Here is a 15435-nt window from a genome sequence, read left to right as displayed (position 1 = left end):
AAAAGCTGTTTAATTTAATCAAAAAATGGGTACCGGGACTTGTTGTTATTGGCATAATGTAATAATATCGGCATAATCCACTTTGTTCAGATTTGTTTATGTGCTAAAAGTATTATTTTGGCAGCTGTTTTGCCGTGCTATAGAAGTGAATGCAGTGACAGAAATATAGTATTAGGATTAGCAGCACAGGGGAGCAAGGAGCAACTAATGAGCATATTTCAAACACCATGTGGACTCATGTAATGCCCAGGGAATTATACAACCCAGCAGTTGACCAGTTGACCGATGGGGCTCCCAAAAAACTGCATTCCTCTTAGTTATGTCAGCACAGATAATGAAAATGAACAAGGAAACTATTTGCAGATGGAGCTTCCACAGTGTGAACTTTTTGTTGACCTGTCTGTATTTCTCTGGCTGGTCTTCCACAACTGTTAGCTCTAATTTGCTAATTTGCTTTGATTACTCAACACCACCACACTCAGCTCAGAACTGAAGGGGGTAGAAGCAATTTATCAATGGCCTGTTGTTCCAAAGGTCTAAATAAGTGACTAAGCAAGTAGGGGATCAACCAAAGACTTGGTTTATTGCAAAATAATGTATAGTTACCTCATGGAAATGGCAGGCACATCGCCCCTGCAGGAACTCCTTGTACCGGCCCATGGTGATGCAAAATGTGTCTATCACCTCATACCCATACTGCTTTGCTGTGGCAATGACTTTGTGGTTCTCTCGGTAGAGCTCCTGTATTCCCCTCTAAAAGATTGACAGTCAAGAAACAGCCACCAGTCAAAATGAAGAGAAAGGTGTTCATATGTTGTTAATATCCCCCCAAAGAAGAGTCAACGCACACATCTGGCAGTGTGCGAGGCATATCATGTCTGTGAGTGGGTCAGGTTTCAGATAACTAAGCGTGAACATGGGAACTGGATCTGTGTTTTTCTGTTTGTTGAATGACCAGAGACATTGCTGATGTTGGCTCAAGAGAGCTCATTGGGATCTATTGGAACTACAAATGTTCACCGCAACAGCACGGTTAGTCGCATGTGAAACTTTGCTGACTCAGCAGCAGAACGACTGAGGAACATGTTTCAGATAATGTGCAGAAGAATATAAGAGCCATCAACCTCCGTGAAGGGAAGGAATTGAAAAGATGGTCCAAATAGGCTTCCTGCTTGAAAATACCGTTCACCTCAGCTTCCACATGGTAAACATTACTTGGAAATTTGAGATTTACACGACTCCCTTTTTTAAATCTAGACTTGACTGAATTTCTGCAAATATAACTGATTGTTTGGGACTGTAGTAGATTTGCTGCAGTGCTTGTCGCTCGTGCTGACATGCTTATGTGTTATACGAGATGTTACTGCCCACAAAATATGTCCTACTTGTAATCAGCACGGAGGCCAAGGTGACTTTTCCCAGTCAGTAGATTGTATTTATGGTAAATCCAACTTGACATGAAGACAGTATTAATAATGGATTCTTATTTCTTTGCTTTACCAGCAAGAAAATACCTGCACTTAAGTGAAGACACTGACATGCAAGTGATTTTTCTCACATAAGTCTGGGTTTGATAACTGTAAAAATGCTATTGCAGGACTGAACTACCTGATGGCTTTTTTGTTTGTGGTTTACATTTCAGTGTTTGATTTGCTGTAAAACATAAACTTTAAGTATTATTATCACAAAGTACGTTAAGTATAAGAAGCTGATCATAGACAATAAAAGTCCACAGAAAACCTCAGTGATGGCATCTTGACAGCTATCAGCAACACATGAACACCTCACAGGCAGAACTTTGAACTGTCATTTCCAATTCGATGTGAATGCAGCTGTTATAGTTGTGAACGTACCAGGCTGAGAGAGCGGATGCCATCTACAGGCAGATGGAAACCCATGCCCAGGGACTTCACCACCACCAAGATGTTACTGAGACCCTCTCTGGGAATGAAGAGCAGAGGGGACAATGTCAGTCAGTGACAGAGAGAATGACCAACAAACTGACTGGACAAACTAGTAGTGTGGTCCCAATACCACAATTTTGGCCTGATATTATTATGCCAAAGTCTAGAGAAAGAGACAAAGCTGAACCATGGCCATTGATTGCTCTGAGACAGAAAAAAGAGAAGAAAAAGAGTGCAGTACAGTCTCTTAACCATCAAGCGCAGTGCTGAGCACTTGCTAAACAGAGTAGAATACATGGCGCTCAGTGGGGCTAAATGTTAGAAAAATAGAAACATAGAAATGTGTATCTTCTTAACCAGCCTCTTCTCATTTTCAGTAATGCATTAAAAAAAAAAATGTAGAGAACTAATTTTCTCGAAAAGTCCCATTAACCGCTGTTTATCTGACTCTGTTTTGCCCAGTATTAGTGCTCTATGTTGCCCCCTGGAGGTGGCCTCACATATTCTTGGAGGTGGAATATCTCCCTGTATACACTATCAAGCAATGTCAACAAGAGAGCAGATGTTTTGCTAAGATGCTTCGCTTTGCACACAAGAAATGGCAGGCAGTTTAATGCTGCCATGTTTTTAGCGGTTTGAGATAGTGATGCTCTGTCTTTACCAATCTTCTGTCTTTTAACTATTCCAATCCTCATGTTTACCTGGTGGTGATACTAAGGTGGAATTTGGACTTCGAGGTTGCTTAAGATGTTTGGATTTGTTTAAAATGTGTGTGTGTGAGTGTGTGTGTATGTGTGTGTGTGTGTGCGTGTCTGCTTACCGCTCCAACACCTCTTTGATGACCCTGAGGTGATTGGTGTTGAGCCACTGGACGCCTCCTGCCACCAGCACTGTCTGATTGGAGTTCACCAGGGGTCGTGACCTTTGGTGAGGGTCGTGTAGGGGTCAAGCATCTTGTTAAAACTTGTGTAGTGTATATTGTAGCTTCAAATGCACATGCAATTACATGTTTACAAGTCTTCTTTCTAGAACCCTCAAGCACAAGACGTCCGTAATCTAATGCTGCCTTCAAGCACTGTGAGAGAGCTAGCTAACATTAGGAAAAAAGGGTGTACCGTAATCTTAAATCGACTGATTGTAAATATGTTGGACAGTAACTGTCATCACAATAATGGCCTGGTGCAGGTCTGTGCAAAAATAAATAAAGGCCTGCAGCGAATAGCCGCCTGGTTCTTTTAAATGCCTGGGGTCCAAGTTAATTTTGCATATTAAACGCCCGGGCTATTAATTGGGGAAATACGGTTAATGACTTGTTAATATGGAGATTTGCAACGTGAGGCTAAGAAATTGTTTAGTCATTGGTACTGGTCAATAACTATCAACTCCCACAAATATATTACTTAAACAAACAAAATAAAATAATAAAAAAAACCCAAAACAAATTAGCATATGAATCCATTTACCTCAAATTTTGTTTGTTTACCTGTCAGCTTGTGAGCACTTTTCTTTTTTTTTAACCAAAGTTTCTTATATGAACAGTAACTAAATGAGCATCTGACACTGTTTCATATTGTGCTCATATTTTTGTTATGTATATTATGGCCATTCTTTATTATGGGACCGTTAAATTTGCTTAATACACCTTTAAAACATTGGTTACATGCTTGATTTGTCCTCTTCATGCTAAGTTGCTTACAACCATGGCAACAATGGCAGCTAACAAGCTCAGTTGTGCACAGTCTGAGTTTGGGCTTTGACCACAACTAAGGCAGGGTGAGGTCAGTGGTTAGGAGCTCTGCTGTGAGACATCAGTCTGACAAACCTCCCAACACATGACTGCACACCCTTTGATCAGAATGCCTGAGTAATCCACCGTGCATATGGCTGGAAAGGCTGACATATGTCTTAACACATACGAGCACAAGTGGTCTATATGGCACAGCAGATGGATAATGGAAACAAGTCACTGATCTGAATCTAATTTGTATTGTGGGTTTATTTGTCATATCATATTTTTATTTATTTATTTGGATGCATGTTGGGATGCACATTGTTGCTGTCACTGTCTCCTCGACACACACATGCATACACAACCAACCATCCCTCCAGCCAATCACCTGTGTATTAGCTGCTCCAGGGCCTGCTGAAAGGTGGGTCTGAGGCTTTTTTCCAGCCAGAACTGGGGATAGTACGAGTAGCTGACATGTGTGCGTCCTTGATTCAAGTTGCTGTAAATCAGAGTGTCGTGGGCTTTGCCCCAGTCCTCCAGGCTGGTGTTGACCCGCTCCATCAGGAAATACATCATCCCCCGGTTGGTGGAGTCACCGATGAACAGCACCTGAGAAGCAAAGTGACAAACAACATTATCTGCAAGTTTCAGAAAGTCAAAGACCTTTAAGACCTCTGTAGTAGTAAGTGGTACTAGTAAACCTGCAGTTTCTTATTTAATCCAACCTTATGTCATCATTATGGTTTTTGAACTTGTTTTGTTCCTCAGGTAACATGGAATACTCATATCCTCAAAACTGAATCCATTTGCAGTTAAAAAATCTACTGGCACACATGATACTCAGATGCTCTATCACCTGACCTTTTCATCAAAATTTCCAAAATACTCTGTCCAAAAGTTAAACGACTGCAAAAGACACTTAAGACTGCAATCTTTGATGTCATCGATAGACAATAGTTTACTGTCGCTGAAAGAGATTGGAAAGAGAATTAAGAGAAAAGAGAGTCCCTTCACGAACAAAATGTGACCATATCCCTGTGAAAGCACTTTGAGTGCTCTCACTCTGTGTCCCATTAAGACCAATTTGTGAAGGTTCCAGGATTTTGACATCACAAACAAAGCTTGGTGTTATTCTTTTTATTTGCCGAGGGAGAGACAAGGTCATTTCGCAAATCAAAGCCCGATTTTTGAAGTTCTTCGGAAGAACACGTCATTGGAAGAACATTTAAGAGTTTTACAACAGCAGCTTTTAACCTCGGTTGAAGGACAACATGCTCCTCTCCATGTTAACAAAACTTTTCTTAAATTCAAAGTGGAGACAATATATGAAACCTGTTGCTATTATTAATATTAATACTAGGATGTTGGCTTAAAGGGACAGTGATATTATATATTTTTTTCTTCCCCTCTCATCTATCACGTTTCATTAACTTTCAGGCACCTGCCAGCCACTGAAATAAGTAACTGAGGACCAGCACACAGAGTTTACACCACACACACGCAAAATAGTTTTTTAGTTTTTTTTTTTGTTTTTTTTTTTTACCTCATTTCAGACTGTAAAATTCTGCCAACAGTTTGCTAACAGTAACAGTTTGAGTGGTTTAAAGCACTTATTTCTTAGAATGTTAGCTGGGGGGAAGTCCACCTCAATGGCAGGAGGCTAACAGTTAGCATTTGGAGCATCCAGTCAGTATCCAGTACTCAGTAACAATGAGAAGAAGATAGCACCACTACTGCCCTACAGAACCGCTAGGGAGAAATGAAATAATATCACAGTTTTTAAAATGGGTGAACTATCCCTTTAAAAGAATTCATGATTTACATCAATACATCCCCTGTTGCAGCTGTCAGGATTAAACTGTTCCACACTTGCAATTGAACGGCATGAATGTGACTTCTTGACAGGCTCACTGTCTCCCAGTCTTATGTCAAATATTAAAAGCTTCCTTATGAGTTAAAAATGTCACTGCCAAAACGAAAGCAGGGTTGGCTGACACTGCCTCTTATCCACCAGTCATCTAAAACCCTCTTGACAGTGTGTTCATAAACCGTCTCATATGATGACAACAGCATGTGCATTCAGGTATTAAGATGGAAAACCTGATGATTTCTCCAAACTTACATATTTGCTGTCATTGTCAAAATACAATAGCTTAAAAATAGATGCACACAAAACAATAAATAAACAGCACATAAAAATGGACAAACCTGAAAAAATGAAGTTGTTTTTTCAAATTTGAAACTTCAAACTTTGCAAACTGGTATACCTAAGCAGCATACAGCAATCATCAACATAACTAATTCTGGAAAAAGCTCTAATGTTTGGCTCTGGCTTGACTTCTTTCTACATAAAAAAGCTTTTGGAGACGGGAGAGCAGCATCCAGTTTGTCATCTCTGTACTGATCTAATACTAACAATCTGAGGCTGCGGCTGATGAAACAGGCTTTCTCTTCCTCTCTCATTTATCCTGTTGGCAGCTCCTTTCCATTATCTTGTGTTTGGGTTTTATTGACCTCTACATGCAGATTAAAATGCATTCCTCCTGCTTAATTCTCAGCATTAGTCAAATTTTCCTTGAAGCCACTGAATCCTGTGCTATCTAAAAAGAGGAATTCCAAACATCTGTAAGCACTGGAGTTAAAGTAATAATCTGTGACATTTTCGTGTAAATAAATGCCTGTTTTGTTACTCCCTGATAGTAATCAACCCATTGTGAGTTCATGACTGGTGATCTCTATGAGTGCTGAATGCCAAAGATGGAGACAAAATACATAAAGAAATTGTTTTGGACACACACGGCACTGTCCAAAAAGTGTATTGCTTTAACACCCCCCATTCATTCAGCTGGCACTGCAGTGAGGCTGGCTGCAGCTGGCTCCCTAGGCCGTGCTTTATGAGATGTGTGGTTAATGCTATTTATCACCTGATGTTAACTTTACCTCATACTAGCAGCATGGTAATTGCTAATCCAGCATCACAGGTGACAAACTTGAGGTAAGAGAATTTTTCATTTATTAACTAACTGAACACAGGGTTCCCTAAGTGGCCGTGATGTAAAACTGAGTCAGAGCACGTCCATGTTAAAATTTGGTTCCAACCTTGTTGTTTCTCATTTTAGAAAAGTTAGTCTCTCTAGTTACGTGAAACAAGCTGGAAAATGTATTGTTATATTACTTTAAAGTGACCGATTTGTAAACCTCCCTGACATTGAAAATTTCCAAATTCCCACTTTCCCTGTTGGAACACATGCCTCAAAATCCCTTGATATTCCCCAGAATGGGAAGCTTGTTGGAGCAGAGCTGTTGTTTCCCCATGTTGTATCTAGGTTGTAGCTGCTTTGAAAAATACTTCCCCGACAAAACTTTTGCCTTTAGGTTGATAAAGCCTTAAGACCCATCCCATGGCCTCACTTTTCTGTCTGTCATGCAGTCTTGTAGCTGTGGGTGGTCCAGCACGGGGTGATAACAACCCTCAGGTTGCCAAGCAACTTCCCTCCAATCACAGGTCCGGTTATCAGCACAGCTGAGACAAGGGACGACCCACTGGCCTGTGGAAAAAGAGAGAGAGAGACAGAGGGGGAGACAGAAAGTGAAGTAGATAAGCATGAAGTGATATAACAGAGAGAGAATGTGAGACAGACAGGAATGTAGGTTTCAGAAAGCCAAATGTAACACCTTTTTAAAACCTTTTTAATGAAGGAGTTGAATTCAACCAAATGATCTTATTAGTCATCAGTCATTGTTTCAATTTATCCCCAATAATTTAGCAGGTTTCGACAGGTTTGGACGTTTAGGTGTACCAGATGCAGGGACTTGCCATACTGTAGTTCAAGGTTTGCTGGAAGAGAGGAAACAGAAAGAAATAAAAACCAACCTGGAACATCCCCTGAGGTACAGGGCTGAGGTGTAACCGTGCTTGAAGTCTTGGGTCCAGGGAAGGGCTGCAGGCCACATGGCTGCCCTGGCTGTACAATCAGCCCACAGTCCTGCAACACAGGGAAAGAGGGGATGGATTATTGTGTGTAGAGTCAGTCATTTGAAAAGACCCATCTATACATGTATACATCCATAAATTCCTAACTATAAATGTTCAGATCCATCTGAATGTGTAGATTTTTACATTGGGTGTGGTTGTAGGTGGTCTGATATAAAATCTGCATGAATTTCATTTAGCCTGGTTGCTGGTTGTTTGGTGCATCCATCTCTGTACTCCAAGGCAACCTATTTTGAAATCTATTGGGTGGATTGCCAAGAGCACATTCCTCCTTGTGCTGCTCTCCACCTTGATAGCCTTCTCGGTCTTCTTGGACAGCAGAACAGCCTGGATGTTGGGCAACACGCTGTCCTGAGTGATGGTCCCTCCACTCAGCCGCTTGTTGAGCTCCTCATCATCCAGCTGCAGGTGACAGTGGATGATCAAAGTCATCTTGATGTTTCCAGCCAGCTCAGAGGACCTCAGAGGATCTCAGAGGTCAGGTACTCCAGCCAGATACACTGGGGCACCAGCACCAACATGCTCCACATACTGGCCTTTCCACAGTAGCCTGTGGAGACAGCTGACCAGAAACTGGAGCCCAGCACAAGAGGAATGGGTCTTTACCTTAGCACGAGCTTTATCGCCAGTTTTTCTTCGACCAGACATTTTCTTTGCTCCCGCTCTAGAGGATGAACCCTGGGCATCTTCATGGACCCAAGTCCCTTCCCTCTAGTGGCACCAACAGCCAACAATTTGGCTTGTACACAGTATTTCAAAATCTACTGGTCAGATTACCATTAAGTATGGTAAACACTTTCATTCTCCTCGGAGGATGAACTCTGTCAACTTTGCTGGAGCTTTTCTCTGGCACCACCCTCAGGATGAAATCTCAACTTTACACACAAGGTATCATGAAATGTAATCAGTCCATCTAACACTGCGAGCTTTTTTTTTTGTCTTTTCAGTCATGGTGGCTATCATCGCTCATGCTCACTACCCAGTTCTTCTGTTTTTTACAAGCAAACCAGAAACCTAAAACACATCACTTCCTGTCTCCCAGGGGATTTTGCCTTGGAAAGATACACCAGACACCAGGTGTTTAAAACAGCTAATGTAACAACTTTCATGAACTAGATATACCTTGAATTACTATTGTATTACACCACAGAGAGTGGTGAAAGGACATTTGTTTGTAGGAGAAAGTCATGGATTATTACTTAAATGCCTCAACTATTTCCACCCACTGTAGCCTGACTTTATTGAGGTAATGGAACATTTGATAGCATCTAACACAATGAAATAATTCAGAGTGATGCTTGCAGCTCTCCTGAGGACACTGATGGCTGGAGCTTGGTGTATACTTAACATGTATGGATCATTTATACAGTAGGTGATTAAAAAAATCTCCTTCATGGAGGGCTCTATATGTACTGTAACAGCTGCAATTCACCCTCTCTAAGGACATTTTTTTTGTCTTTTTTTCCTGTATTATTTTTGACAGATGAACAGTAATTACCATGAAAATCAGTCCATCTTCTCATAGACCTTCCATTCTTTTCATGTATTCCTGATACCTTCTCTTCACTGCTCAACTTTCTGTCTGGCTGTCTCTCTGCATTTTCCTCTCACCCCTTTCCGTCCTCATCTCCTCTCTTCTCCCTTCTGCCGACTTTCCGAGATCCCACCGATGATGCTCTCTTCAAATCAAAGGTTTTACGTCTTTCAACCCCTTTTGTTTATCGCCCTTCTTTTGTATCAAAGAGCTTAGCGGGTACAGCTCTATCGGTATCCGCTGGTCAAAGTTCACAGGTCAAATAAACCTGACCAGATGAACGACAGCGGGCGGTTCTGTATCCCAGAGGCCCCGTGGGAGCCACTAGGTCTGGCCCTGACTTCAGAAAGGCCGCCGGAGCCTCAACCGCACACTGACACACACAAGATTCAAACGCACATCCTACCAGTACATATACACTCACATGTTCGCGCAAACACACACACCTCCTTTCCTCTGAGGGGCTTCGCATGTCAGTGTCACATTCTGCACAGCAACGGTGCAGCTCACAACAAAGTGCCACAAGACAACTTAACAGGGATTTTCTTGTTCGTACCTGTGCACAGTGTACACGCACAAACAGTGAGGGCTGGAGGTCTGAGGGAGCTGCCGGGGCTAGAGACAAGCCGCCTGAGGAAAATGCACTGCCGCCGCCTTTCATCCCCTTGCTCATTCCTCTCTCCCTTTTTCCCGTCTCAAAAGTAGCCTGCCAGCTTCCATGCCACGTAGCTGACAGCCATTTATAATTAGAATTTTTGTTCCTCTCTTTAAAATTCATTACACAGTTGTGACTTCAGGTGGCTGCCCCTATCAAAGTCCCATTGGCTTATTTGAGATGAGGAACTGGTCAAGTCAGTTCAGTCCACAAAGTTCATTTAATTATAGAGGTGTTAAATGGAGAGCAAAGTCCCTGCCTCTGATATCATTTACCACCAAATTTTCAAATTCTGGCATATAAGAACTTTAATTCTCATGACAAGTGAAGCTGATGACTGATAAAACTGACTGATTATTTCAATATGATGAATTATATGTCACCAAATGCTAAACACTGAGTGTAAGCTGGTCTTGAAATATCGCAAGATGTGGGGAGTTCTTAGATACAGTATGTGCCTTCCAGTATACAGATTCGTTTGCTTTGCTTTGAAGTACTTTTACCTGAGTATTTCCATTATATGTTACTTTATACTTATATTCCACTACATTTCAGAAGGAAATATTGTACTTTTTACTCCACTACATCTACTTGACAGTTTTAGTTACTAGTTACTTTGCAGATTTAGATTATTAATACAAACTATAAATCAACTAATAAATTATGATATATTTTTACAGGTTAAGTGACCCAGCAGTATGTAAAATAATAAAAATTAGCTCCACTTTTACCAGCTGCAACATTAAAGTGATGAACACAATAATGCATCAGTAATTACAGTCCAATAACATGATATATATGATTCTTAAAAGGGCCGTTCTGCTCAATGAATCATTTAACTATTGCTATTTTATGTATGATTTGATGCTATTTTTTTTTTTTTTTTTTTACTTTTGAATGCAGGACTTTTACTTGCAACAGTGGTATTTCTACTTTCACTTAAGTAAAAGATCTGAAAACTTCCACCACTGATTTCTACTGCTGTACTAAAAAAGAGTTTGCTCTTTAGGTCCAACTTGCATTCACTTAGGCTAAGGCCTGGCAAAAGCCAAATTGTGCCCTATCCTGTTGGCACCAGTGTTTACACACACTGTGTATATTATTAAAATCAAAGGAAAATCTGAAATGTGGTATCACCAGTGGGTAAAGCTACTATATCATATTTTCTTAAGAGTGACATTTAAGATATTTGATGGCCTGTTGTTCATATTTGCCCCATTCATTGGAAAAAATGTATGTGACTGGCTAAATTACCCACAGTAATGGTATTGTATTAAATGGGCAGTTAGCTACTGGGTCCAGAGTACAACAGCAACACTAGAATAATCTGCCTTGATCAAAGAGCTATGCTAACCTATCCTAATATAATGCTAATCCCCTCAAAACACAATCCCTCCCTTTCTGGGTAAGCCAGGAAGCTAATCCGGCAAGGGGCTCCATTAGATCATAGCAGTTTGTCCCTGTGCTGTAACCTTGTTAGTGAACGGCTAGCTCCCTGCCTTTTTAGGAGGCAAGAAAAGAATTCTCAATCCACTGACAAGGAGCAACCCTGCAGGAACAAAATCATAAACCTTCATCAGACAAAAGAGCTTAACTCGACAACCAAGTGTCTGCGTCCACTTCAAGAAGGACTGGCATTCCAGAGAAAAACATATCTGTTGAAAAAGCAACAAAATGAGAGAGGGTGAAAAATTAGGAATTCCGGTCCGACTACAAAGGAGATTAAGTCTTTCCTCTACAAGTGTAAACACTGGTATTAGTCCTGATCAGAGGGCTAGGGTCACTAAGTTATTTTTGCAGGCATCTGGCGAGGAGAGATAGGGTTCACACTGTGACATCAGGCAAACACTATACACCCACATGTACACACACACACACACACACACACACTCAAACACACACAGCTTTTTTTCTATAATGTGCAGCGATTTCTCATGATGAATGCAGCGATGAAAGTAAGAGGGAAAGGCTTCCTTCTCCATTCCATTCCAAATTTATGGTTGTGATTAAATTTGATTTGAAAAAGGCACCTATTACATCCTATGAATTGAGTGAAAGAGGAAGTAAGGCTCATGACACAGTGAATAGTTTGACACTGAGATAGAGAGGTGGAGGATATGGGTCGGAGGTCAGCTCTAAAGACCTGGAGCCAATTCCCAGTTTTCTCCTCTGATTTTTTTTTTTTTTTTTTTTTTTCATTTCAAAGCAAAATTGAACATTTGGAGTGCTGGGTTGTGTATTTACCTGAGTAGGATATGGTAGTGAAATATCCTCATTTGTTGCTCTGTTCTCATCTAGCCACTGAATCCAGGACACTGTATTTCTACAGCGTGACAAAACAGCTTCCAAAATAACACTTTCAACACATAAAGCAGCACAAACAAAGTGGATTATGCCAATAAAAAATAAAATAAAAAAAAAAAAAAAAAACAAGTCCCGATACCCATTTTTTGTGTAATTGAAATTATTTATCAAAGTAAAGATGGACTGGAAGGTTTGCTAAAATCAGCGGCACTCCTCAGTAAAATCAGTGTCAGTTCCAAAAAACGGTATTAGAATTCTAATCTAACTTTGCTACTACATCAACGAAAACAGCATAAATGGAAATTCTGCAATCAGATACTTTTACTAACTTAGGGGATATACCTCAGCAACAGATACAATCAAAGCTCCCAATGGCAAGAAAAGGAATTTGTTTGAAACACTCAAGTGCAGTAAACTACACATAGCAGAACTAAGACTGGGGAGTCCAGCTTTCTTTGGTCAGAGTCTTGACTCACTGCTGTTTTAAACATGAGCTTGTATTTCTCTTTACTTTTGATTCATCAAGTCCTATATGGAGAAGATTTCCTACCAGTGACCCATGTCAGAATTAAATTTTGGGCAAATCTGCAGAATCTACAGTGTCTCAATTAGTGTGGAGCTCTTGTCTTTTGTTCTTTTTTCAACTTTAAACTGATGTAAAAATCGCTCCATTTCTGATTAATTAATATTCCAAGACTAACAACTGATGAAAAACTTCAATTAAGCGAAACGGTTTACGGTAACACCATCAAATTAAATTTAAGGTTTGTGACTGAAATGTCACTCAAAATCAAAGCAATAGCAGGAAAGCGAATGAACAATGGATTGCTGTGATCTGACCGGGAAGTCAAAAGGAGTTAACATACAAGGCATGTTTCAAGTTGTTTTCACTTAACCCTGCTCCGGGGCCGCCGACACAGTCTTTGTTATTACTGCCCGTAAAAGAGTTTTCATGTAATCTGTCACAAAAAGGATTAAATGAAACGCTGTAGGTTGTAATCGCATGCTGTACGGTCACGCTCATGGATAAGCTCGGCTGGAGCAAAGACTTTTGTCTCTCATATCCTTAAAAAACAAGAACAGAAAGGTAAAATGTCACAAGGGCTGTGCCCTGTTTTTCTCAGGAATGAAAAACACAGAACATTGCTTGTCATTCAAAGTGCAATTTGCTGGTTAGATTTATGCTGAAGAGGAATGGACAGCAGAGACTTTGTATTCATCCTGAAGCGCTGCGTGGTTGAATTTACTTCATAGACAGGTTGACATTTCATTTGAATTCAATAGATCATTCTGCTGCATTTTGGCAGGGAATATTCTGTGTGACAGGGAGCACTGATAAAATAAATGAAAATGCTTGCTGATGATTTTCAAGAAAAACATGTCAACGACTAATGCAATTTCTGTATACTCCCTTTTCCAATTTTGATAAAAAACATAACCAAACAAGTGGGAAATGATTGTAAAACTTTGGGAAAAAAGACATGGCCAAAAAGCAAAAAACGGCAGGAAAAAAAAACGCACGCTGGGGGATATAAAAGACGACATTAACTTTTGGAGAGGCCAACAAATTCTTGAAACATTATCTACATAAATAGTTGTAACAGCTGAAATATGACCACAGCTAGGCAGTCAGGCGCTGACAAACCAGTCAGTGGCTACCTTCAGGTCCATGTGTTTCGGAGCAAAATAGAGGGTGAGAGAATAAAACCTCTCACAGTGTGTCATAACCATACAATACATATGACTTATTATGACAGGTCGATCAATCATAAGACCACAAGGCAGAGTGTGCTGTGCTCTCTCCACTGCTGGTTCCGTGGCAAACCTTAAGGTTACCTCAATGTTCTCCGCAGGGTTGAGCAGGGATATCTATCTCTGCGTAAACTGCATAAACTATTCCCAGGGGGTAAAACGGGAAGTAGGTATCCCACCTCCAGTCACGTACATAAGGACTTTATCAGGGCGCACAGCCAAGGAATTACCGACAGGCAAGGCAAGAGGTAATCACTTGCCAAGAGAAAGCATTTTTTGTACAGTGCTCATGCATACATCCACACACACACACACACACACACACACACACACACACACACACACACACACACACACGTACTCACACACAAAAGAACGGCGACCACATGGCTGCAATCAAGCAGCTTAAAAAAAATAAAAATGAATCATGCAAGGAATCCAAATGTCAACTTATATGGGATTCCAGTGAGCTGGGGAAATAGCGGGATACAGGCCTTGCAGGGGAGCTGTTGCATGGACTCCACATCAACTTAGTGATCCAATCACTAACCTGAATACTCAGATCCTAGCTTTGTACATAAATGACACAACTATGACACAACTAAACGAGAATAATCTGGTAGCCTGGAGATCCACTACTTGGATGATGAGAAACTGGGTCAAGATGCCCAGCTTTCTCCCATATTGAACAGGCTACTGCAGCAGGGATGCACCTGAATCCAAACCCATATTGGGCAAGTAATGAATTATGGCTTTCTGATTAATAAATTACTGTTCCAAACATTTTTTTTTTCAAAAAAAATTGGCTTTAATTAATATACACAGTCTGTTAGCAATTTGGGTTTTCTGTGAAGGATGATTTTGTCTATCGTTGCCATCCAATCTTTTATTTTGGAGTAGTAAATTCCTGGAAATCATACAACACAAATTGTTTTGTGGATGGAGGTACAGAATAAAGAATAAACACAATAGACAATAACAGTCAAGGTGCACAAATAATGTGAAACCATCCTTAAAATTAACAACACAACACAAAGAGCTCATGATAAACAATATTCATACAAACTAAAGAACCAAATAGGGAACATGAGCCAAACAGCAATGAACTGGGCTCAGTAAATGCCTGTTGCCCAAAAGCATGTGGAGAAACTCCATTGACTGGGGTTCACTTAAACGTTTGTCACTGAGTGAGACCGAAGTCTGTCACATTTCTTCACAGCTAGATTTCTTTTTGGTTTGGGTTTAGAGTAGAGTTTTAACAAGCAGGAATTTCAGTCATTTTATATTTCCCAAATCCAAATCCGAATTATTTTGCCCCAAAACAAATACAAATACAAATTCAAAGAGTGGTTCCTCTGCACACCTCTACTACATACATGACATAACTAAATCAGAATAATCTGGTAACCTGGTGATACTTGGATGTGAGAAACTGGGTTAAGCCCAGCTTTCTCCAATATTGAACTGGCTACTGCAGCATGGAAACATCAAACCTACAGCGTGTTTTCTTTGGTCCCAACCAGAATGGAAAAATCATGTGTATAGTAGTTGCATATTTGTATT

The 15435-nt window shown here is 40.4% G+C and overlaps 1 protein-coding gene across 2 annotated transcripts in view; it reads right to left on the bottom strand.

Moving 5' to 3' along the window:
- Positions 1 to 15435, bottom strand: part of cped1 (cadherin-like and PC-esterase domain containing 1) — a 77329-nt gene that overhangs the window by 2229 nt on the left and 59665 nt on the right. For both annotated transcript variants that reach the window (XM_030046229.1, XM_030046230.1), the window contains exons 15-20: positions 7508 to 7619; positions 7045 to 7181; positions 4022 to 4242; positions 2725 to 2826; positions 1854 to 1941; positions 607 to 753 (exon numbers count right to left, since the gene is read on the bottom strand). In XM_030046229.1, coding sequence (XP_029902089.1) covers positions 607 to 753; positions 1854 to 1941; positions 2725 to 2826; positions 4022 to 4242; positions 7045 to 7181; positions 7508 to 7619 — 807 coding nt within the window. The remainder of the gene's footprint in view (positions 1 to 606; positions 754 to 1853; positions 1942 to 2724; positions 2827 to 4021; positions 4243 to 7044; positions 7182 to 7507; positions 7620 to 15435) is intronic.

The sequence above is a fragment of the Myripristis murdjan genome, chromosome 23, assembly GCF_902150065.1.
Source record: "Myripristis murdjan chromosome 23, fMyrMur1.1, whole genome shotgun sequence".
In the NCBI taxonomy this organism is placed as follows: Eukaryota; Metazoa; Chordata; class Actinopteri; order Holocentriformes; family Holocentridae; genus Myripristis; species Myripristis murdjan.
Note: the sequence above shows the minus strand (reverse complement) of the source record. Positions and strands in the feature narration are given on the sequence as shown.